Raw genomic sequence first — 26,304 nt, 5'->3', positions numbered from 1 at the left:
TACAAGAATATTTGAAAATAAAAATAAAAAAAAAGAAGGGGTGACTGATTTAATCCTATAAAATTTGTTTATAAATCATCTGGATAAATTAGATTATGCCCCTTATTTTAAAAAAAAATTCTATAAATATATCTCGTTCGTTTGGGATTCGACGGCCCAGAATGAGTGAGGCCCGAGAGATCTGGCTAGGTCGCAATGAAGAAGGGGCCCCAACCGGCGTTCTAGGGGATGAGATTGGTCTCACGTGAATTACACGTGAAAAGTTTCTATACCCAGCGTCACTACAACCCCCACGCCCATCGTCCGTTGTAGGCGACGATCATACGAAGACGCTCGCCGCGCCGCGCCCTCGTTATCCTTCGAAGTGAAGCACAACTGCGCTCTCCCTATGCAGCAAGCTCTTTTTGTATCGACTGCGTCGCAGGTGACAGCAACCATTGTTGTCTCTTCTGCCTATGCCCCCTTCATATTCGCCGGAACTTCATCATAGCGATCGTAAAGGTACTTAGTGATTCATATGAAGGTTGGTGTATCCATCAGATCGGTTTAGATCGGTTTCTTCTTTCCTGTCAAGTGTCAAATTAGGGTTTTGTGAGCCAGGCCTTCTGGTTAGATTTAAGGATGACCATTTGCTATTATCACCTTGGATTTTATTTGATGGACTGTGAACTGTGAAAATGCGATCATTAATCTTCTCTATTTCTTCCCACTTATCTCGCCGGTGCAAAATTGAGTTGGCATTGATAGAAATAGGAATGCTTTGAATAGCGTCCACATAGGAGGTTTTGCCAAATGGTCATTTTGTTTAGTTGCTAGGCAACCCTTGTTAGGCGGCCCTTTTGAAAAGCAATCGATGTGGATTGCTAGATGACCTTGGTAGTAGGGATGACAATTTGTGTTGCCCCTTTAAGTCCCACTATGCCCCAACCAATGGATGCTAGCCAACCTGTAAGCCTGACAGGGATGTCAAAAAAAAACACAATAGTGTGTGGTGAGTATGAGGTAGTTTCCTTTTACCTTGCCCCCTTACTCCTTATCACATCCTGAATATGTATGTTACTTTTTATTTTATCACTTCACCTTGAACTCGCTTTGCCTGAGAAGCAGGGTGGGGACGGGGAAGATATTTTTTCACCTCCTTGACTCACTTTGCTTCCTATACGGGGAAGGGATGAGAACTTAAAAAACCTACATTGTCTTGCCTATTGCCATCCCTCTCCTAGGCAATCCAAGTGGGTATAAGGAAAATAAATATTTTTATAAGTTGTTGGTTCATTTGACATTAGGTATTTTATCTATATTTCGATATTGTATCATAAATTTAATTATAAGTTAGTTACATGTTTTCTTGTCATTTGGATTTAGACTATGAAGTCCTTTTTTTTGTGCTTTTATTGTCTTGGTTGCAAAATGAAATGTGAAATTGTTTATTGATTTTAATTGTTAGTATTTGCTTATAAATTTGTTTTGATTGATTAGGGATGCAATTGGTATACACATACACACTTTAATATTAGTCATTTTTATTTACTTTTCTTATCTATTTTAATACATTTTATTGCTTACCTGTAAGATTGTCAGCATAGGTGCATGGTTATTAGCTAACCGCCTATCGCTTTCCATCTTTTATACCTTGGAAACATTTTATATAACTTTATGATATTGACTACTAAGAATTATGTTTTTTTACACCATATGCATATCATAAACATAAATGCCAACCAAAACTTTTGAGTGGAATTGTGAGAAGAAGTTTTCAAAATTCTATTATTTAATTTTTGCTAAGCTTAGCTTTCTGACCTTCTTCAGAAGGTATTATTTAGATCTGAAAGTGGAACCTTTATGTTTGTTTGTCTTCAAAAAGATACATGTGGATGCAAAACTTATGATGTTTTTTTCTCTTTTATGTTTCTTTAATAACATTTATTTCTTCATGCTCTTTGGCATCATATCTTTTGAGTGGCTAATGTGAGATATAGAATGGGAAAGTTATGGTGAGATCATGCATGCTCCAAGTGACATACATCATTGCAATCATAGGCACTTGACATTGCATAATGACTTGTTAGAACTTCATGTGTGTTATTGGATGGATAAGTGGCGCAAGCAGTCCAGATTGTATTTCTTGAATCTTCAAATGTATGATATATAAATATATAGCTGACATGAAAAATAGTGGGAAATGTTGGCATGCATTTTTCTTCCATAATCCCACTCAAGTAATTGAGATATTAAGATGTTTTAGTTGTTGTTGGGTATTATGCAGTAAAATTTGCTTATAATCTATGTATTCTGAAATTAAAATTTCAATCATTTTCATGGAAATGGTTAATAATTCTTTGTTACGTACCAAACCATTTTTTTTTATCCTCACATGCAAGTCATGGTTGGTCTCTTTAGTAATAGCTTAAACTTTTGAAGTAAGTGGCCATCCTATCAATGTTAACTTTGTACCTGAGGAGGAGGTTCGTGCTTGTTAGAAATATTAGTTAAGAATATATTCTTCCCCAGAGTTATGTCCACATGCTCTTTTAAGACTGTCTAGACAATCCCAGTTTTTTTCCTGTTCTTAGATTGTGATTTATCTGTTAACAGAATATTTTTTGACTGATTTCTCCTAAATCCTAATATCTTAGGCTTCTTGGATAAGTTCTTATATATGAATTGCTGAGGTGAAATAACTAATGATTTGTGGTAGTATATCTTGTTGAAGGTTGCAAAGCCAGCTGGATGATAATTTATTATTGTAATCATAGGAAAGTGCTTCTTTTCAGTACTATTAAAATTGTATGATTCTCTGTTCGGATCATACAATTCAATTCAGCTTCCCAGAGATCCAAATCACTGGTGTGAATTGGACTTGCATCCGAATCGGTCCAGTTTCTATCAGATCAGTTTTCTTCTGATTCTGTTTCTCTGTTGAAACGTGTGCAAAAGAATAAAAAAATTGCAATAATTAACTAGGGTCGATTCACTTCCCTTTGTTTCCTGTTGTCTTTGCCATTTGAAACATCTTCACCACTGTGAGAAGCTCCTCCATACCAGTAGGCTGTGATCTTCAAAGCATCGACAACTTTCAACCTTCATGTAGGAACCAGAGAAATCATCTCCACCTTTGCATCTTCCTCCTGCTGTCCTCGTTGTCTCAGCCAGCAAAGCATTGTACTCACACTGGTAGGCCACTGACCTCCATTGTTGGCCAATGATACATTGTCTTCCAGCGCAATGGACCAGCAGAATTAACTGCTTCTCCACAGTGCAGAACACCTCCTCTCCATCTTGATTGGGGAAGTTGATGTCCTCTACACGTTTTGCACCAACTGACACCTCCGCTTTACACCTCTTTAAATTAATGACATCCTCTTCAAAGTACCAACGTCCACTGCAACCTGTAGTCTTCTCAGCTTCTGCACCAAACAAACCTCCCTATAATCTGCAGCCAACAACCTTCAAAGCACTGACCTCCCTGTTTCGTCTATCTCTCCGTAAACTCTGCTGTTTTTTAATTCTTTTTCTGTGAGAAGCATCATTGGTAGAGCTCTTCAACAAACATCTATAGTAGGTTTCTTCTTTGCTTGCTTCTATGGCACAATTACTCATTCACACTGTATGATTACACTGTTATAGATACCAACCTATGAAACTAGTGGGCGCTGAGTATGATCCATATAGATATATGGTAGTAACATTGTAGTTTACATTATTTTCATTGCATTTGAAGCTAGATGTTATCCCTTCCAAGATAAAAATAGTTTTTGAACATATTTTATAGAACTGAACCTTGCAATTCATGATTCAGTATAATTCACGATTCTGTTGAAGATCAAAGTGAGTTATGATAGGAACCTTGATTTGCCAACCTTGCTCAATGGGGCCCAATATGTTATCTTATTTTTGTAGAAACAAGAAACTATTCCTGGTACTTGGTAATCTATAGAAAGTATTCTTTGGGAAAGGTGTTTCCCTTCCATTGGATGTTATCACAAGCAAAAACGAATTGGTTACCACGCCTATACAACCATCAAGGCCAGACATGTCAGTCAGATTCTTTGAGAGCAATTTTGACTTTTCTGTTGAATCAGCTTCAATCTAAATAAAGTAATTACTTTGCAAGGATGACAGCATGATTCTGATTTTGAGAAACTGTCCAGTTGTTTACTGGATCAATGTTACTCAGTTTTAGGCAGGAGAGGTATCTGTGAACCATGCTCTTGAATTTGTTTCTAACAAGTAGCTAAGAGAGTATTATGCAATATGCCAAATCCCCCACTTTTTATACATTACTTTGTTTAAACTGTAAGTTCATATGTCTGAGCATTTTGGTTTACCAAATTAGCATTTTGCAGATAAGCTGAGTTCATTTATTCACATTTTAGACTGGCATGTGTGAGCATTTTTGTTTAACCAAATTATTGTTACTTGGAAGTGGAACATTCAACTTGTCATGGATATGGACCATATTTGAGTCTGTCTAGTGATGTACAAGGGATTTATTCATTTATTCCTGCAAAGGATGTCAGTCTGTATGTTGTTTATGATCGTTTTGTCATACTGATCGTGTACATTTACCAGCAAACCCAATTCACATAGTTGCTGGAAAAATTTGTCATGCACACTTCTGTTTTGACGATATAAGGATAGAAGAGGTTGATCAAGTGGCTTATTTGATGCATGAAATATGGAAAGGCAAAAAGACAACTTTCACTTGTTCACTTATTAAGTTTTTACTACACATGAATGAAACTACATGCAGGCTTGGAATATTATTTGTACTCCCCTCGTTTCTCTTTAATTTATTCTCTTTTCAAAGAGTGAAAATTTGATACTTGTGTTGGTAATTCACAATTTATTGGCATCTTCTTATGGGGACTATTATGTGTTGCTTAATGACGCCCTTATTTTAATTTTAGCATGGTTGAGTTCAGCCTGTTTTTTTGTTCTCTAGAAGGTCAACAGCGTACTAAACCACCTGAAAAAAACTGACAATAATTACTAGTATACAGGAAATAATTTTCTATTTGTTTTCATTTTTTAAATTTACCTTTTTACCTTCTTTTCATGTTAAATGCCTTCTTTCAAAGTGTGCTGGTTTCTTCATGCTTCGTATGTATATTTCATTTGCAGTGTGTTTTACATTTCCTTACTCTTGGTGTTTACAGTAGTTTAGAAGAGCATGTCATTTCCAATTTTTCCTTCCAAGCGTTCTTATGAAAGAAATCCCTTTGAGTTGAATGGGAGGGGAAAATGGCAAAAGACAGGACCTCATTCAAAAAAGCAGAAACAGATAAAAAGCTCCTCCTGGGGCTACCATGTTCCGTATTCTTTGTCCTGCATCAAAATCTGGCAGTTTTGTTGGTGACAGTGGAGAAATTGTTGCAAGGATACAGAAAGAGACTGGTGCCAAAATTAGACTTGAAGAAATTGTTTCTGGCTGTGATGAGAGACTTATTCTTATCACTGGATCAGAGAAAGATGCAGAACTTGGCAATGAACCTAAAAAAGAAGATGAAGTTTCTGAAGGTAGTGATAATCTCAAGGAAAGTGCTGAGAATGTTGGTGAGTCCGAGGACTCTTCTGCGCCAGAAAGCACAAAGGTAGATGAAGGACCACCATTATTAGTTAATGCTCTCTTACTTATTTTTGAGAGAATTATTGAAAATGAATGGGACAATGAGGTGGATGAAGAAGAAAATAAGAAGCAAACTTCAGTTTCCATTATTAGTTAATGCTCTCTTACTTATTTTTGAGAGAATTATTGAAAATGAACCGGACAATGAGGTGGATGAAGAAGAAAATAAGAAGCAAACTACAGTTTCTGCAAGATTGTTAATTCTGTCTAACCAGGTAGGTTGTCTACTTGGGAAGGGTGGGAGTGTTATTAAGCAAATATCAGCAGACAGTGGGGCCCAGATTCGTATACTTCCAAAAGACAAACTTCCTTTGTGCGGCACACAGCAGGATGAAATTGTCCAGGTAAGAGTGTTTGGAGATATTTTAACATGTTTCTATGAGTTGCATTGTTATTTCTTTTTTTATTTATCGAGAAGCAAATATCATTCCTCGGACAATGCATTAGTTGTAGGTTCCACTTACATTAATCTTTCTTTCCCATTGTTATACTTATTTGATGCTTCTGCTGCAAATTATATTGTAATTATCTTCTTTTATTTTTTAAAAAATTCATTTTTAGATTCAAGATCTAGGAGATACACTGTCCTTATATAGTTGGGACAAACATGGCTTAACGATGATGATTATCCTTTGGTTCAATACTTAAATATTTGAAACCTTGTCATATGACGTTGCAGATAACTGTAGGGGTTGATTCAGTGAAGAAAGCTCTGCATTTAGTTGGTCAGCAACTCCTAGATAACCCAACACGTGAACGTGATTCTTTTCCTCTGGCAAATTCTTCTGGTCCCTTGTCACATCCATTCGCTTCTATTCCTCAGTCAGAAGGTTTCCACCACCAAATTTTCATTATCCTCCTCAAGGACCACCTTTCTCCAACAGGCCCCATGACATGACTGACTTCCATCCAGGCATGGGCCCACCTTTTCCTAAATTTCATGAAAGTGGACCACCCATACATCCTCAAATCTCTCCAGAGCCCATAACTTTCAGGTTACTCTGCCCTGCTGAGAAGGTTGGGAGTGTGATAGGGAAAGGAGGGAACATTGTGAAAACTCTTCAAAGTGAAACTGGTTGTGAAGTTAAAGTTACAGAGACAAATCCTGAATCAGAGAATTGTATTATAATCATATCTGGTGTTGCAGTAAGCTCCTTTGTCCCTACTCTTTTTAATAGCACACTGGTTATTAAGTTAGTGAATAAAGACTGATATTCTCTTTTCACGTTTAAATATTAAATTGATCCAATCCTTCTTGTTGTAACTTGTATGATGTTTCACAAGTGTTTAGATACACAGTGTCTTATTGTGAATTACGTTGTTATTGTGCAATTTGAGGGTATAGGTAAAGCTAAGCACTTAGATTCATTACAATTGTGCTGTCACTGTAAATTTAGCTACCTTAACTTTTGTCTAAGAAAGTTTGAGGCGTAGTTTATTTTGTTACCTAGAAAGTTAAATGTGATGCTAACTTTGACATTTTATTACCTATTCATTTCCATTAATTTTCCCTACGTTGCTAAATTCTTTTTATGATTGTTAGCTTGCATATGAGTTTTGGTTAGGAATATTAAAATTTAGTCAGTGGATTAACTAACAAAATTGTACAAGATAAGGATGTTCAAGTTAATCGAATGGATTTTTAAGTGCAAAACTTTCAGTAAATCCCAAGGCCATATGCCATTGATATGCAATTTGCCCGCCTCATATTTATATAGCAAGTATGTGAAATACTAAGACATGGATTGGCAATATATAATAAACTATATTAATTGACTCATGTAATACATATTTTTTCCATATAGAAAAAACTATACCTACGATACAATGCTGCATACATAAAACATAACAATCAATATTAACTAACAAATAAAATAAATTATAAATATAAAAGCACAACACATATAATTAATTACTTGCAAAAAACAGGTTTACTTGCAAAAAACAAGTTCAAATTAGAAGTAGTCTTTTCTCCCCATTGCATAGGCAGGCAGCATGTGCCATTTTGAGCATGTGTCCTTATGTCGTTCCTGTCAAAATCCACCTAGAGGGGCCACTTTTTAAAAGCATAACATACTGATTGGTGTAGATCCTCATTTTGTACTGTTATAGATTTACGTTTTCAAGGTCTTACACTAAGCTTATGCTGTGAGGGGCTCCATTGTATCCACTTGTGGCTGCGTATGGATTATGTGGACTTAATCAATTCCTAAATTGTTAAAGTCCAAGTCATGTTGAAATAAATGTTCATGATTGGCATGATTAAATGAGCAGTGTCAAATAAATATATGAGAAGCATATTCTTATTCTTTTATTCCTTAGGGTCACATAAAATTTTTCTTTGATCTGTATTTTATCTGTTGGTTAACATCCACTTATCTATATTATATATTGTGCATTAGTAGTTTTGTTTTGATTATGCAAAATATTTTTTAATGAAATTATTGATTGCTTAGGATGATTGATTAATTTTTAAGTGAACATTTGCTTATGGTATTTTTTTCGTGGGGTCGGTCATCTCAAGTTCGAGGTTACCCAGCTTGATTAATCAATAATTACGGTAAGATTTGGCTTTTAAACCTTGCTTTAGCTCTTCTCTAGGCCACTATTTTCTTAGTTTTCACGTATAGATTGCAGATCTTCCTTATTTGTTTGCTTATTTGCTGCAATACATAGTGTGTAGTTCGTTCTACTAATTTAAACACATTTGTTATCATCTCCTTTTGATTTCTCTATAAAATAAAAAAATTCTTTTTTGTTTTATGAAAGATGATCGATGTTTGCTAAAAAACCTTTTATTGTTACTTAAAAAAATGGAAAAATTGGAAAAGCTTCCGAACAAGAGCATCCTTATGGCCTTCTATCATTGTTACTAATTGTTGTCTGTCATTGTCTTTAAAAGAAGAAATTATGCCTATAGAATGATTGCTTTCAAGCCATTTTATTTTGTCACTTTTGGTTGTAGCCAAATATACTTTCAAGAATGATTGCTTTCAAGTCATAATTTCTTTCTCGACTATCTATTGATCTAAGATAATTTTTAATTAATTTTAACTTCGAGATTTTTTTTTCAATGCAACTTTTTTAATATAATTAATAAAATTTTATAGATAATATAAATTTTAAGAATAAATGATTCAATATTACTCGACCTTATAGCATATCAATTATTTATAATGAATTTAATTTAAAGTTTCTTATTTAACCATGTATAACTCTACATATTAAAAAAAATATCTATCTCGTTATTTAAATTACAATCTGTGTGTAATTTTTTTTAAAAAAAAAGTCTGTATGTATGAATTCATCTAAATAGAGTAATAATTAAATAATTAAATATTCTTTTTTAGATTATAAAACACAAGTCAACTTGACCAAAGGACTCAATGTATTATCGTGGAGCATGTACTCTCATTTTTAACAATATGTGTTTTAGATCTTTTGTGATTTTCCTTGTGAATCCCATACACAGAAAATAATGGAAAAGTTAATTAGCTAGATAATTAGCATTTGATAAAAATAAAAAATTGAATAAATAAATTCTTCATATTTAAATATTTTTATTTAAGAGATGATGATTACTTACTCATCTTCAATCTCAATTTTAAAAAATTAGGACTTTATCTAAATTTAGGAGTTTTCAAATTTTTATCGCAAATTCTCAAAATTCTAGCTCTTACCCAAAATCTACAAAATTCATCAATAACTAATTTGAAAATTGAATTAAAATCAAACAACAATTGGATTAGTTTTTGCTCACTTCGAATTCGATTGAACGGACCAATAATTCAAGTAATAAATTTTGACGATATAATTTACATATTGTTAATGATAGTATATAGTATATATAAATATTATTACAAGTGAAAATAGGAAAATACATAAATTAGAAAAATAATAAGTATTTACTAATAATAATTATTCTCTAATAAATAGAAAGCGGATAATTATTTTCTAATAATATTTATTCCCTAATAATTAGAAAACAAATAACTATTTTCTTATAATAATTATTTCCTAATATGCCCTCTAAAGTTGGTGTCCCAGAAATGACATCATTCTTGTTGCAAATAGCAAATAACTGAGGTCGAGAAAGCGACTTTGTAAGTGTATCAGCCAACTGATGCTCAGCAGAAATATGAATAACTCGTAGTTCGGAGGTCTGCATCAGATCACGAATAAAGTGATAGTCAATAGCCAGATGCTTTTATTCGAGAGTGAAAAACATGATTAGTTTAAAGATACGTGACACTCAAATTATCAGTAAAAAGCACAGCAGGCGTAGTAATCAGAAGAAGCAGATCTATCAAAAGTGACTTAATCCACTAGATCTCAGTTGCTGCAGAGACAATGACACGATATTCAGCCTCAGTCGAAGAGCGTGCAACCGTGCGCTGTTTCGTAGATTTCCAGGAAATCGGACTAGCACCTAGAAAAATAATAAATGCGCCCGTAGAACACCAATCATCTGGATCTCCTGCCCAGTTTGCATCGGAGAAACCATGAAGAGTAAAAGGTGTATCCGCAAGAAGACGAATGCCAAGATCCCTAGTATCATTGAGATACCGAAGTAGACGCTTCACAGCACCCCAATGCATCTCCGAAGGAGCATGCATAAACTATGAAAGCTTATTGACCGCAAAGGAAATATCAGGATGAGTCATACGGAGATATTGTAAGCATCCAACCACTTGTCGGAATTTAGTCGTATTAAAAGATGAAGACCCATCATGCAAATTAAGACGAGAGCCAGCAGCAATAGGAGTGGAGATCGGCTTGGAGTCAAGCATGTTGTGTTTAGAGAGAAGATCAGTGATATACTTTTGCTGAGACAAGAGAAGATCATTTGAGGTTTGGCGAACTTTAATACCGCAGAAGAGGGAAAGAGCCCCAAGATCCTTAATCGCAAATTTTGTATGAAGTTTACATACTATGACGTCAACAGAAGAAGCATCACTCCCTGTAATGATTAGATCATCAACATATAAAAGGAAATAAATAACAGTATCATCCTGAGAATAAATAAATAAGGAGGTATCAGCTCGGGATGCGATAAAGCTAAGAGAGACCAAGAAAGCACGAAGCTCCAATTACTAGGCGTGCGGAGCCTGTTTCAGGCCATAAAGTGCCTTATGCAAATAACTTCCATGATTCGGAAACTCAGCTTTACGCATACCCGAAGGTTGCACCATATAAACCTTCTCTGCAAGATGACCATTAAGAAACACATTGTTTACATCAAGTTGGCGAAGACACCAACTTCGAATCACAACCAAACAAAGAACAATACGCATTGTTACTGGATTAATAACAGGGCTGGATGTATCATGAAAGTCAACACCAGGGCACTGATGAAAATTCTTGGCAGGAAGGTGAGCCTTATACTGATCAATTGAGCCATCAGAATTATGCTTAATGCGAAACACCCGCTTATTACCCACAAGATTTTGGTCTGGCGAAGGTGGGATAAGAGTCCAAGTCTGATTACGGAGAAGAGCATTATACTCTTCTTGCATGAATTGTACCCAATTCAGATCTTTGAGTGTTTGCGTGACAGAGGAGGGTTCATAAGTTTGTGGAAGACTAGTATGAAGAAGATACTTTTGATTAAGTTTGTAGATGATATTTTTGGAGCGAGTTTGCATGGGATGTTGGTTTAGAGAAGCGAGAGAGGGAGAAAGAGTCGGTGAGCTAGAGGGTCGGTTGCCACTAGGCAGCATGGACGACCCAACAACAAGAGGTGATGATGGCGGAGATGATGGCGACGATGATGACAGCGGTGAAGAAGTCACTTGCGGACGACTATAGTTAGTGGCAGGTTGCGGCATCGGCGCTGGAGGGTCCCACGAGAGAATTGGTGCAGCAGAGAGCTCAGAGTCAGCGTCTATTACTGTGGAATCCTAGGAGAAGGTGATGACAAATGGAAAAACATGCTCCATAAACTTAACATGACAAGATACAAAGACTCTTTTGAAAACTACATCATAGCACAGGAAGACACTCTGAGTGAGAGAATAGCCAAGAAAATCAGAAGAGGTTGACTTGGAATCAAACTTATGGTGAGAGTAGGGGCGCAACTATGGAAAGCATAGACACAAAAAAACTTGAAGCCTAGAAAGATCAGAAACGGTGGTGAATAATTTTTCAAAAGAGGATATATGGGAGAGACCGACCTTAGGCATGCGGTTAATCAAATAGACTATTGTAGCAAATGCATAAGGCCAGAAAGTGAGTGGAATAGATGCTTTGTGCAACAAAGTGAGATCAGTTTCGACTATATGACAATCACGATGTTCAGAGTATCCATTGTGTTCAGGAGTGTGTGGAGAAGTGGTAAGATGACTAATACCATGAGTAGTAAGAAAGGAGCGAAGGGCTAAAAATTCACCTCCATTATCGGTGAATAGTATTTTAATAGTCATCAAGAATCGATTTTCAATAAGAGTTTTGAATGCAATAAAGGTAGAGTATACATTCGATTTATTACGTAAAGGATAAAGCCATATATACTTTGTAAAATGATCAACAAAGATAACATAATATTTGAGGCCATTAAATGATGATATAGGAGATGCCCAAATATCAGAAAAGATAATATTCAAAGGAGCACGAGACGAAATACTAGATTTATGAAAGGAAAATTTATGACTCTTATTAATATTGCACGATGAAATACTAGATTTATGAAAGGAAAATTTATGACTCTTATTAATATTGCACGAAGTGCATGAAAAATTAGACAAAGTATTCGTAGAAACGAAAGACCCAAGGATAAAAAAAACGTTGCAAAACATCTAATAACAGATGACCTAAACGACTATGTCATAATGAAATAGATAACGATACAGACATAGAAAAGACGGAAGGCATTGATAGCGTAGACATAAATTTTGGCCAGTAATAGACACCATCTCTATGGACCCCGCTGACCAGTGTCGCTCCCGTACGATGATCCAACAACTGAAAATAGGAATCAAAGAAAAGAAATGTAACAGGATTAGTAGCACAAATTATTGCAACAGAAATCAAATTTTTTGACATAGATGACACAAATAAAACATTGGAGAAAACTAAAGGGAAAGATGAAGTAGTGAAAGAGAAAGAACCAGTGTGTGTAATAGGTAGTCTAGAACCATCACCAATGACGACGCTATCATTCCCAGAGTAAGACTCATTCAACGAGAGAGTAGCAAGATTAGTGGTGACATGATAAGAGGCGCCAGAGTCAACAACACATTCCCGAGAATCAGACGAAGGTGTATAATGAACGACAGTGTGCGCAAACGACGCACTATGCATGGGACGCGGAGCACGCGGAGGAGCCGGTGGAAGCAGTGCATGCATCGAGGCAGTTAAATGATCGTACTAGCAAGCAGAGTGACCTTAGACACCACAAATCTGACAGGGCCCAAGATAACGATTGGGATTGGACACAACTTAATGAGATATTACAGTAATCATGGCTAAGACAATTCAGGACACGAATAGAGAGCTCCTCAAAGTCAACTTTGACATTCATAAAGTTGGCGATATCAGCTCTGATACCATATTGACGATATAATTCTCTGATAAAAAGTTGAAGCTCTCAGAGCCTATAGAAAGCAAAACAATAGTTTTCCTTAAAATATGTACAAGAAGTTAAGGGCAGGAGGTTTATGTGTTTTTTTTCTACATCAAGTAGGATTGAGAAAGAACTCGTGCCAACGTGGAACTATCAGTAATTCCATGAATGATAGCTTTGTCTCTGGTGTTGAATAAGGTTCATCGTCGGATCCAGCACCAGCTTGTGCATCGTTGGCACTGCCATACTGATCATTCACTTGGCCATTTATCGTCGTACTAGCCACTGTATCTTGTTGGAGCAGGCAGCAAAAGGAAATGCCCTTAGAGATGATGGATTGTTCATCAAAAGCAGCAGAAGACTGAGAATCATTGTCAAAGAATTGTGGTATAAAGTTCGTTATCTCTTTGTCGAATAGAGCGTTACAAGACAATGATGTGTTCACTTGGCCATTTATCGTCGTACTAGCCACTGTATCTTGTTGGAGCAGGCAACAAAAGGAATTGCCCCTCGAGATGATGGATTGTTCATAAGAAGCAGCAGAAGACTGAGAATCATTGTTAAAGAATTGTGGTATAAAGTCCGTTATCTCTTTGTCGAATAGAGCGCTGCAAGACAATGATGTGTTTCCTGAAGCCAGCTCCTCAACTGAGCATGGTGAAGGAGTGTCTTGCGAATCAAAATCAAGTGTCCTCCCAAAAGAATCTTGTGTTTTCGTCATATTGGAGATTGATGATGTTGCACAAGGGGGACCTGGTTCATAAAAGCCGGAGAAAGTGGTTCTAGATTCATCCTTAATAACATCATTAATATGGCTTTTAGAATCACTTTGATCTTCCAAAACTGAGTACTGAGGATTAAAGTAAGACGATTCTAATATAATATCAGGTTGCAGACTATGTAGTTTCAAATGAGGATTGTAGTCGATCAATTTCTCAAAATTCTTGCTCAACAAGGTTTGGGGACATTGAAGTAGATACCTCTTGTGTATCTATGCTTGGTCGTTGGTAAAATCTCGAGTTGCTTGCCACTGTGTATGCTTCCTTGGTTGAGGATTAGTCTCTCGGAAGAAAAGAGGTGGTCTTGCCAACACAATATCCAAAGTCCCATGGCCACCTTTAAAAAATACTGCCTTAATTACAGTAATGTCGGACCAGTGAAACTCAATCTTGCTCTTCAAGCCACCTTCGAGAACTTCCCATACAAATTTATGTTTGGCGAAGTAATATTTTCCCAGTAAATCACCTTCATATCTAGACACACACTCTCATGTCCCAATCCTCAATAATGAGGCTTGATCTTGCTCAATGAGCTCGAAGAAGCTGAGAAGTCTGATTGTTCACCAACTTTCGAGCCCTTCGAGCTAGTGAAGCATAAAGTTTTACCTGCCTTTGCATGAGAAAGCATCATCTGAATCGTATCAGCTAGTGACCGACTCTTCCTGGGGTAAAGACCCAACGATTCAGGTTCCGCAAGCACATTGTTGTACAGAGCCTGCTCACACGAAGTGCTCCCATCCCTGGCCCTCTTGTGGAGACGTATGCGCTTCTCGTCAAAGGGTTCCTCCACTTCCAACTTCACCGCCGGAAGAGGCGGAGCCGAGTGCTGGGTGGAATCAGCTTGGTGCTTGCCGAAATCTGAAGACCAAACCATTCCGCCGGAAGATATCCAAAATAAGAATCCTAGAACGCCTAGTTCCGCTGCTTCTCCACAGCTTTTACGCGTCGATCCCGTAAAGGTATTTCACAGAAACAGAGGTGAAGGGATCTGTTCGCGATGAAGGTGTGTTTGACTAATATTTAGAAATTTTTTGAACAATTTCAGTGAAGTTTTAGCAAAATGAATAAATTTTATAAACTAAGTTTTTCAAACAAGTTTTCAAATAATTATTTTAAGTTCTTAAATTTTGAAACAACCATTGCAAATAGAAAATGTTATCTTTTTAAAATAATTTTTGCAAGTAATATTTTCAAGTAAACAAAGTGAAGTTTAAATTCAGGCTTATGGATGGAATGGATAAAAAATTAAAATAGTTTGAAAGCAATCTTCTTAAAATTTTTGAAATATTTTTAAATTATGAAAATTGAGTTTTGTAAAATATTTTGCAAAGCTAAATTTTGTAAAGCATTTCCAAATATTTTACAAGTCAATTTTACAAGTAAGTCAAAGATTTTCAAATAATGTTCAAAGAACGAAGGAGATTCAAATATTTTTCATGAGGGATTTTAGATATTTTCAAGGAGTTTTCAATAAGTGTAAAAAATAAGTGTGAATGCATAATTTTTTAAAAGCATTTGGTAAGTAAAATTTTGGTAAAGTTATTTTCCAAGTAAGATTTTGGAAAAAAAAATTTAAAAGAAATTTCTTCATAATGGTTGAGGAATATCTTTTCATAGGAATTTTCTAAGTCATTTTTTCAAAGTAGGGGGAAAAATATTCTTAAATGAACTGTTTCAAAAATATCAAAATAAACTATTTCATAAACTTCTAAATAAATCTTTGAAAAAAATCTAAGTAAATATTTTAAAAAAATTCTAAAAAATATTTTCAAAATAATTTTAACAAAAGATTTTCCAAGAAAGATTTTCAATATAAGTTTGAGAAAAATTAAAGTAATTTTACAGAAAAGTTTTAAGAAAAAATTTCAAAGTGAAAGAAAATTTTTCTTAAAAAATGCTTTAAGAAAAGTTTGTAGGTAAGAAATAATTTTTCAAGTTAAAAATGATTTGATTTTTTAAAAACATTCTAAAAGCAAATAATTTTTTTCAAGATATGTTGAATATAATTTACAATTTTTTAAAAAAATTCAAATCATTGTTTCAAAGAAATTCAAAATAGTTGAACTCTTTTTCTCCCTTAAGTTAATACTTCCTCTTAAGCGATATTAAGGTTTGGGTCTATTAAATTTTGTAACATATTTTGAAAGTGATAAAATTCGATCCATATGATTTTTCTACCCGAGTTCTTTTGTTCTATCTAAGCCTAACCTTGGCTAGTTTCTTATCATCATCTTCACCTTGTGTTTCATATGTACGTTTTGAGGAGCTAGCTTCTTCTCGGATCTTATAAGAAAATACATGCTCGAAAAATGAAACATTTCTTGATTCTATTATCGAGTTTTTGTGTATATCTAGTACTTGTGACTCATACACAAAAAATCGATACGCAATGCTGTTATGTGCATATTTAATAAATATGCAATCAACTTCCTTCGGTCCTATCTTAATCCTTCTCGAATCAGGCACAAAAATTTTGGCAAGATACCCCCACATTCATAAATATTTGTAGGATGGTTGTCTTCCATTCCACAACTCATAAGGGCTCTTATCTATTTTCTTTCGAGACACTTTATTTCAAAGGTAATTACATGTTAACACAACTTCTCCCATATGAACTCTCGCAGTCCTGAGTTTAATAGAAGAGCGTTCATCATCTCTTTTAGAGTGTGGTTCTTTTATTTTAAGTTTTGACCATGCTCGATCACATTGGCTTTCACAGTAGCCTGAGAGAATAGCTTTATCTCTAAACTCTTGTTGTCTTCTTCGATACGAAGTCTAGCAATAAGTTCCTCCACATTCATCTCCTTCCGCTTGTACTTCAGGTAGTTCTTGAAGTCCTTCCAACAGGGAGACAACCTCTCAATGATAGCAGCCAACTGGAAGATTTCACTCAGAACCATCCCTTCTGAGTGGATCTCGTGCAAGATCACTTGAAGCTCCTAGACTTGGCTGATCATTGTCTTGGAGTCAACCATCTTGTAATTTTGGAATTGGCCCATGATGAACCTCTTGACCCTTGCATCCTCCGTCTTGTACTTCTTGTCCAGGGACTCCCATAGCTCCTTAGTCATTCTCTTTGTGCTATACATAGCTTATAGCAAGTTTGCAAGGCAGTTGAGGATGTAGTTTCGGCAAAGGAACTTAGAGTGAGTTCATGCCTCCACTGTGCATCAGCATCATTAGCACGCTTGGGAGTATCCTCGGTCAAGAAATAAGTTAGATTGAGCGTGGTCAAGTAGAAGATCATCTTCTTTTACCACCTCTTGAAGTTCAGTCTAGTGAACTTCTTTGACTTTTCCCTATGGTTGATTGGCACAAGTCCAATCGAGGTGGAGGGGCCTTAATGTGTTGAGTCTGTTGCACATCAATATTTTGTTCTGTGGCCATCTCAACAGAATCGAAATCTGTTTCAAGATTGTTGGACAATCTGTTGCCGGAGATATTAGAAAAAAATTACACAATTAAAATTACACAAAATTAATTCTAACTTATCTGTTGAGATGACCTGAGCATATAATCTCAGGCTTTCAGCGGGGTTGGTTCTGCCAAGCTTCTGGTAGTCCGAATTGCGGAGTTGATGCGGTGCGTAGCAGAATGGGAGTCAATCACCGAATCGGGAAGAGAATTCGCTGACTAAGATACGAGGCATGTGTTCAACACAGTTTCCTTGAAGGAGATTCATCCCTCCTCCGGATGTGCTTTGCGGTTTTCTCATGTCATCTGTTTCTCAGGATACAACGACAAAACCATGCACGCAACCAAACACTGGTTGTTCGTGGTGAACTGAGAATGCGCCCGAGTACTATCACGAGTAGTTCAGTCGAATGGATGCACGACTAAGAGAAAATAATCGGGGAATGAAGGTGGAGGTAGGGTTGTAAACGAGTCGAGCCGAGCCAAGCTTTATAGTGTTCAGGATTGTTTGTTAAGATTATCGAGCCGAGCCAAGCCGAGCCTAAAATTAACCAAGCTTTTAAAATGACTGTTTAAGCTTGGCTTGGTTTATATTTTTTAAGATCGGGCTTGGTTCGAGCTTGAATTGAGCTTGGCTCGTTTAACTGGTATCGAGCTTTTAAACAAGCTCGAATCGAGCTTGGTTCGAGCTTGAATCGAGCTTGGCTCGTTTAACTTGTATCGAGCTTTTAAACAAGCTCGAATCGAGCTTGGTTCGGATTCGAAACAAGCTCGGCTTGTTCAGGCTTTAACAAGCTCGGCTTGTTCAGGCTTTAAGAAGCTCGGCTTGTTTATCCATTACCAAGCTTTAAGTCGAGCTTGCTTGTTTGTTTTAAAAAATAATTATAAGTATTATTTTATAAGAACTTATTTGTTTATTCATAAGCTTAATAAAGCTGGTCATAAACTTCATTACTCAAAATCTGTAAGATAAATATTCTTTAGTTATCATAATAAAGAAATATTATTTATAAAAACTTTAAAAAGGCACCAAATAGGCAAATAATATCCATAATTCAGAACTTAAATAAATAAACCACATGAGAATACAACTTTGTACCAAAACCATAACAATTATATAGAGTATCCAACTTTTAATTCATAACTTTAAAATAAAAAGTCATACTTCATTACAAAAATATTACTAAATTGCTGTGGAGTCTCCAGAATGCAACTTTCCCATCTCCAAATACCAAAGAGGCAAACACTCACCTTAACCCTTTCAGCCTTTCTCATCCTAAAAAGAAAACAAAAAATCATCAATTAAGATTGCAATGTCATTTTATACAATAGTGAGAGGCAAAGTATAAGGAGTTAATAGAATTTAGTCCAGTTACTGATATTAGCATACTAAATAAAGATCATCAAGAAGGGTTAGCATCAAAATGAGATGAGCAAACAATATTAAAGAATCAATAATTTAATAAAAACATACCGTCAAGAACCATTACTTTAGCATATGAAAATGGCTAAGATAAATTGTACTCCTTGACATCTTCCTTGTGATCCTATTCAAAATTAAAGTATCATAAGTTAAATACTAAATTACAAACAAAAATCATAAAAATAAATAATGAATTACCTTTTTCTTTCTTTTGATACCATAAAGATGACGAAACCAATCCTCACCACAAAGTAGAACTTGAACTGTTTCAACTCCTAATGAAGCACGATAATTATCGATCACCCTACCACCAGCACTAAAAGTTGATTCTGAAGCAACAGTAGTAATGGGAATAGATAATATGTCACAAGCCATCTTTGACAAAATTCGATATTTGAGATTATTTGTTTTCCACCACTCTAATGCATCAAAGTGAGTTTCATCATTTTGACATATATAAATACCATCATCTAAATATATGTCTAATTCAGATTTGGCATGTTGAACAGTATCAATATTTCTAATAAAATTATCAAACTTTGACCGTCCTGTCATAATAGCTTTTCCTTTCTCATTATTTGCATTTGAAGTGGGGTCAAAACCATCACCATTTGAATCACCATTGAGATTTTTGTTGGATTTTTTTTCTTCATGTGCAGTGACATATTCATTGTATAACTCATACAAACTATTCTTCACTAAAACAATTTGATTGGCACTAACTTCATGCTCATAAATTATAGGAAAAGCAAACTCAATAAGCTTCATTTTGTTCCTAGGATCTAAAATAGCAGCTATAGAGATTACCAAATTGCATTGACTCCAATATTTATCAAATTTAGTCTTCATCTTTATAGTCATTGCTTTCATGAATGAACTCCCAATTAAAATTTGTTGATCTAGTATCTCTTTCACTTGCCAAAGTTCAGGAAGAAATAAATTTGAAGTAGGATATTCACTACCTGTAATACATATGAAATTGGAAGATTTAGTATCAAATAAATAAGTGAAGGTTAAGGCTATAAATAAGCTGAGAGAATACCTAGATAAGAACATTCACATGAGTCTATTAAAATAAATATTTAACTAATTGAAATTGATACCTGAGATGATTTTTGTGAGTTCATTAAAAAGCTGCAAAAATGAACAAACTTCTTGAACACGAATCCAATCCTCTTCGCTTGGTAAATATTGATAATCAGAATCTCTTTGTTGATAACGAGGAAATACATCTTTGAACTCCAAAGCCGAGGCAAGCATGGCGTAAGTAGCATTCCACCGAGTGCAACAATCCAAAATCAACTTTTTTGATGATAACCTCAATTGTTTGGTTATGTCAGAAAAAATGTGAAGGCGTGCCTCAGAAGCTGAAATGTGCTTTACACTTTCTCGAACATTTTCAATTATACTCTGAATTTCAGATAATCCATCTTGAATTAAAATATTTAAAATATGAGCACAACATCTAACATGAAATAGTTGTCCATTTAAAGGAAGTTTCTTTTGGAACAAAAGATTTTCTCTTAAAATTCTTACTGCAGAATCATTGTTAGAGGCATTATCAACAATGATTGTCCACACTTTACTTTCTATACCCCATTCTTGCAAACATTTATATAAAGCATCATGTAAGACAATTCCAGTATGAGGAGGTGGAACATTACAAAAATTTAAGATCCTCTTTTGCAATCTCCAATCAGAATCTATGAAATGACATGTTAAAACCATGTATTTGAGTTTCTGCCCTGATCTCCATAAATCTATTGTGATGCTAACTCTATTTGTATCTTTCAACATGGACTTGATCCTTTTTTTCTCCATCTCATAGCTCATTATACAATCTGCTTTAGCTGTTGCACGCGAAATACTTTGATAATTTGGAGTAGCTGTTCTCATTAAGGCATTGAACAAATCATACTCAACAAAATTAAATGGTAACTCATGCACCATAATCATATGAGACATAACTTCTCTAATTCTCCCTTGATCATATTTGAAGTTTGTTAATTCACTCGTACTCATAGAAGTTGCAGTTTGAGCAAGATGAAGTTGTTTTTGACCCTTGTTTAATAAAATTTGGCGTTTTGTACAACTTTTTAGATGTCTAAACAATTGTGTTGTGGCACCATCCTTATTCTTTGAAAATAATTGGCAACAGTGGTTGCATTTGGCTTTTCTTATGCCATTAGCAAGACTGACTTCACTAAAGTCATCCCAAACCTTTGAAGTCTTTTTCCGTTTCTTTTTATCAAATGGACTATCCTTACTTTCTTCAACTTCTTGATCAATATTTGCCTCAATAATAGAAACATTTGTCTCCTCCATATATGACCAAAGAAGATAAAAACCCTAAGTAAATCCAAACAAATGATATTGAAAATTTGTCACTAATTAGAATAAAAGTGAACTGATGATATCATATAGAGTTAATAAGACATATCAAACTTAATTAAACAAAACAATGAAGTAACCATTGAAAAAAGAAGAAAAAATAAAAATTACCAATCTTTTATGGAGCAAGGCAAAGCGCTATTGGAAGGAGCATGGTAGATCGCTACTGGAAGTTAGGGCAAAGAGCATCCGGTGTTGAGTGTGGCCAGGAAAACGAGTTTGGAAGTGCACGATCGTCGTCCGTCGAAGAAGACTAAAGAGAAGTATGATTGTGTGAAAGCGAGTTGTGATTTGTGAGGAGAAAAAACAGAAAGAAGTAGAAACAAGAAGAAAAATAAAGGAAGCAATGGAAACCAGAACGAACCTTGGAAACCAATTTAGGTTTTTGGCTGGATTAGAAGCCGAAGAGGAAAAAGTCGAGATTCGGGAAGAAGACATTGGGATGCTGCAAAGTAACGCCGACGCCTCGGTCTCGATGGGGCGAATGGGCGATGTCGCGTAAAGAGGAATTGATTACCAATCTAGAAAATTGATTAAAAAATAGTTGATAATACTTAAAAAAAATAATCATTTAAAAATAGAAAACTAATAATTTAAAATTCTTATATCCCTCTTAGAATTTAAAATATATTTAATATTTGAGAAAAATAACTAATAATATTATTGAAAATTAATATTATATATTTTAAAATTTAAATTGAGTTTTTTCATATTTAGTTCAAAATAAATAAATTAATAATTATAAGAATAATAATTAATATAATTTATTTGATTAATCCAATTATATATATGATTTATTTAAATAAATCTATATTTAATTAATTATTTTTAAGTAATCGAATTAATATGAGACTTAACCTATATATTCTGTTAGAAATAAAATCAAAGACTCAAAGACACTTTTATCAACGTGATATATGTAAATATGTTACTACTTAATATTTTTTGTTTTTGTTAAAAATAAATAAAAATCAATAGAGATGAAGATGAATTATTAAATTTATATATATATATTTTGATAATCTAGGTATCTAAGTCTTCGGTTCGATTAATCTTAAAGGTGGACACTCTTCTATTGGCTCGCCTATCGAATAAATCTGAAAGCACAAAAAACAGTCCACACAGTAACCAGATTGTTATAGTAGTTTGAATGTAGGCTCTAGGGCTGTAGAGATTGCAATCCCGAAGATTTGAACTTTTGGTGCTCAAGATAACCCATGGTGTGCTTTAGGGATTGCAAAGAACCCAATGGAGGATAATAATCCGAATGGATGATGGTATATGAAGGGATTTTTTCTCAAATACCCGATTATATATGGGGATGATCCCATGGGTCCCTCCCTTGTGCGTCCTGCGTGGTTGGGGGGCTTCGACGGGTGACAGGTATATGGATGAGGATGTTGATGAGGATGAAAGTTTAATACTCAATGAAGATAAAGTAAATATAATAAATTAAGGTGAAGTATATAGAATCTGACTCATTTACCATTATCATTCTTAGTGTATTCAACGCTACCATCGTGTCGGTGGAATTGTAAAATTTGAAAATTGAGATATAGTATTTTATGATACTCATTTTTTTTTATTGTCTCAAACATCACTACATCGGTAAATATTTAAAAATATAATTCAAATAACTTAATTCAATGAAATTATTAATATAAGACGATAACATTTGAAATTAATATACACTATCTGAAAATATTTATGGATTGTATAGATTAAAATTAATTTTAATAACTTTAACAATTAGTTATATAACACAATTTAATTTTTTTAGCTAGTCTAATTCATCTTGAATGATATAATATATTGGATTACACAAATTTTAAATTTTTTAATAGAAAAATAACATGACAGATAATAAATATATACACAATATATTATTATAAATAGATTAAATAATTATATTAATAATCAATAGAGGAATAAAACTTAATAAATTTATTTTAAAATTTAAAATGTTAATCGAAAAGAACTTTTAAAGAGAAAATCCTGTAAAAAAAATTACTTTCTACTAACCATGTTTGATAAAATAATATCAAGCATAATGGAAATTTTTTAACTTATTTTTACCATCATTACGGCATTACCAAACGAGCATTTTTAATAATGAAACCTATGAAGATAGATATTTTATAATAAAATTGAAAATAACTTTCTTACTAATTGTTTAATCTTTTATTAAACAAGATTTAACTAAAAAGATAGATATATAATATATTATATTATATTATAGATAAATTTTATATTTCAAAATATAACAAGCACTTCATTGAATAATAACTTTTTTTATTGTATAAATGTATTATATTCAGCCTCCCTTAACTCTAATTTCTGGATCCGTATGTAAGTGTCAATTTTTAAAATATAAACTGATTTACATATTATCTAATGCATTCAAAATTATAATTATCTTAGTTAATTCTAATTCCTAAAATTATAATTTTAGCAAATTCTTGTATAAAATTTATTTGTTAATTGTCATATAATTTAATTAATTATTCATATTCTAGTACTCCAATAAAAACATAATTAATATTAATAAACTTATAATTCATCCACTTTTTTATTACTATTTATTTAAGTTGACATATATATTATCATATCCTAAGTCCTAACAAACTCAACTAATAACTATAAACAAACTCATAAACGAGCCCGCAAACAAGCTCATAAACGAGTCCACAAACAAGCTCATAAACAAGCTAGAACATATACAAGCTTATAAATGGTTCGCGAACATGTTCACGAACATCGTTCATACACATCGTTCACGAACATGTTCATGAACATGTTCACGAACATTGTACATGAACATTAACAAACCGAACACATATGTGTTCAAGCTTGTTCATTTAGCTTATCAAGCTGTTCAAGCTTGTTTATTTAATTGGCTTGATGCATATTGAACAAACGTAAACGAGCTCTTATCAAGTCGAACACCAAGCCTGTTTATTTATGTTGGAGGAATTCTTTTGCTTTCGCTTTCATTTTGCTCAAGATCCAGCCTCTTTATATAGGAGCCCTCACCTTGTCTACAATGAATATGGTCATTTAATGTTGGGTTTAATATTGTCATTAATGGATTTAATGTCTTTATTTATGTTGAGACGTTATAGAATCATTATTAATAGGTTTAATGTCTTCATTAATGTTGAAACGTTACGAAATCACCATTAATATGTTTAATGTTGCCATTAATATTGAAATGTTATGGAGTCACCATTAATTTCATATTAATGTTTTCGTTACACTCTTAAGCAGGTAGCAAAAAGAGATTTAGGTGGCAAAATGTTGGTCTATTCACTTGGGAAAATCTTGCCTTGATCGGTCCAACATTCAACATGCGCAGGTCATGCTCGTACATGAGTCAACCTTAGTTCAGTACATTTGGGACCCTAGATTTGCACCCACTCCTGCGCATCCACGCGTGAGAGTCTCTCCCCATGCATATATTTACAATATCAATGCATGTGTCATAATTTAAACCAACAATAAAGGCAAGAGACTTCTAATACGGGACTAACAACCCATGCAAAATAGAATCTCTTCGTCTCCACCTTTTTATTCCATTAACATTTCCAACAGCCAATTCCATCCCTATAAATTTCAACAAATGTTTCCTGATTTATTCTATGACCGATGAAAAACTTCCATGAGACTAAACATCATCTCTATAATTAATCGGTTCGAAAAATTAGATACCTAGATTAAAAGGTATAAAAAAAATCATAGATTTAATTATGTGCAAATAATATTAGAAAAAAACTAAGTATTAAGCTAACTTATGCACCTAAGAGACATACGAATTTTATTTGTTAAAATGTAAAAAAAAAAATAGCCATCAAACCTAAGGTGCGATAGCAATAAATGGGACAAACTTCATAAATAACAAGTGTTCAAATCTCCACCCAAAACATACTACATCTTGACAATTTAAAAAATTTATGACGTTAGGTCGTCCATTAAGTGTCATCTGTTTGCTTTATGAGTTACTATGATGATCAATAAAATTTTTTTATAGGATCAGTTAGGTGACCGGCAAAAAAATTTTATGGGTTGGGATAATCACTTTTAAAATTAATTAGAGGGAACTCAATAATTGAATTATAAATAAACAAAAATTATAAAGATACTGAAAATAGAAAAACTATAAAATGGAAAACCATATATCTAAAAAACCATAAAATACCCATATAAGAACATACGAGAGATGATAGAAAAAATAAAGGAAAAGAAGATTCTCTAGCAACTTACATAGAAGAGAGGTTTAAAGACGGATAGATAATATAATATAAGTAATATCATTTAGATATATAAATAATTTGAAGAAGTTATTCGCACTATTAAATTTATTTAATGACCGATATATGAAGGTAGATCATCAAACTCGAACTAGTATGATTGATGGTGTGATGTGAATAATAGAAAGTAATCTCTATTAGTACGATAAAATTCAATTTACAAATAATAAATACACTAAATATATAAATAAATTAGAAAATATATTATATCAATGAAAATTTAATACATACATAAAGTAATTACATAAATACTACTCGTCTAATTATTTTAGAGAAAAAAATATTTATTAAATTTGTATAATTTAATTATGGGATTATTTGTTTCTCGACTATCTATAATATTATTGATCAAAGATAATTTTTAATTAATTTTAACTTAGAGAATTTTTTTTTTCAATGCAACTGTTACAATATAATTAATAAAATTGTATAGACAATATAAATTTTAAGAATAAATGATTCAATTTTACTCAACCTTATAGCATATCAATAACTTATAATGAATTTAATTTAAATTTCTTATTTAACCATATATAGCTCTACATATTTAAAAAAAAAAATCTATCTCGTTATTTAAAACACAGATTAATCACAATCTGTGTGTAATTTAAAAAAAATAGTCCGTATGTATGAATTCATCTCAATAGAGTAATAATTAAATAATTAAACATTCTTTTCTAGATTATAAAACACGAGTCAACTTGACCAAAGGAATTAATATATTATCATGGAGCATGTACTCTCATTTTTAACAATTTGTGTTTTATATCTTTTATGATTTTCCTCGTGAAGCCCATACA

The 26,304-nt window shown here is 33.6% G+C and overlaps 2 protein-coding genes across 2 annotated transcripts; one reads left to right on the top strand and one right to left on the bottom strand.

Annotated features, from left to right (window-relative positions):
• Positions 1 to 219: 219 nt before the first annotated feature.
• Positions 220 to 7,003, top strand: LOC122045373 (KH domain-containing protein HEN4-like). The gene is made up of 4 exons (XM_042605566.1): positions 220 to 501; positions 5,160 to 5,619; positions 5,723 to 5,973; positions 6,309 to 7,003. Exons 2-4 carry the CDS (start codon positions 5,310 to 5,312, stop codon positions 6,525 to 6,527), a joined length of 780 nt encoding a protein of 259 aa, XP_042461500.1. The 5' UTR covers positions 220 to 501; positions 5,160 to 5,309; the 3' UTR covers positions 6,528 to 7,003.
• Positions 7,004 to 18,644: 11,641 nt separating this feature from the next.
• Positions 18,645 to 21,131, bottom strand: LOC122048168 (zinc finger BED domain-containing protein RICESLEEPER 2-like). The gene is made up of 3 exons (XM_042609764.1): positions 19,910 to 21,131; positions 19,005 to 19,768; positions 18,645 to 18,659 (listed from the first exon to the last, which is right to left on the bottom strand). Exons 1-3 carry the CDS (start codon positions 21,129 to 21,131, stop codon positions 18,645 to 18,647), a joined length of 2,001 nt encoding a protein of 666 aa, XP_042465698.1.
• Between the last annotated feature and the right edge of the window lie 5,173 nt (positions 21,132 to 26,304).

Source organism: Zingiber officinale, chromosome 2B, assembly GCF_018446385.1.
Source record: "Zingiber officinale cultivar Zhangliang chromosome 2B, Zo_v1.1, whole genome shotgun sequence".
NCBI classification, from domain to species: domain Eukaryota; kingdom Viridiplantae; phylum Streptophyta; class Magnoliopsida; order Zingiberales; family Zingiberaceae; genus Zingiber; species Zingiber officinale.
Note: the sequence above shows the minus strand (reverse complement) of the source record. Positions and strands in the feature narration are given on the sequence as shown.

Excerpts from the sequence above, each read along its gene's own strand:
- LOC122048168 (XM_042609764.1), bottom strand. The coding sequence starts at position 21,131 with ATGGAGGAGACAAATGTTTCTATTATTGAGGCAAATATTGATCAAGAA. Across the intron at positions 19,769-19,909 it reads ACTCACAAAAATCATCTCAG|GTAGTGAATATCCTACTTCA; the intron begins GTATCAATTTCA and ends TATGTATTACAG.
- LOC122045373 (XM_042605566.1), top strand. The coding sequence starts at position 5,310 with ATGTTCCGTATTCTTTGTCCTGCATCAAAATCTGGCAGTTTTGTTGGT. Across the intron at positions 5,620-5,722 it reads TGAAGGACCACCATTATTAG|TTAATGCTCTCTTACTTATT; the intron begins TTAATGCTCTCT and ends TTCCATTATTAG. Across the intron at positions 5,974-6,308 it reads AGCAGGATGAAATTGTCCAG|ATAACTGTAGGGGTTGATTC; the intron begins GTAAGAGTGTTT and ends ATGACGTTGCAG.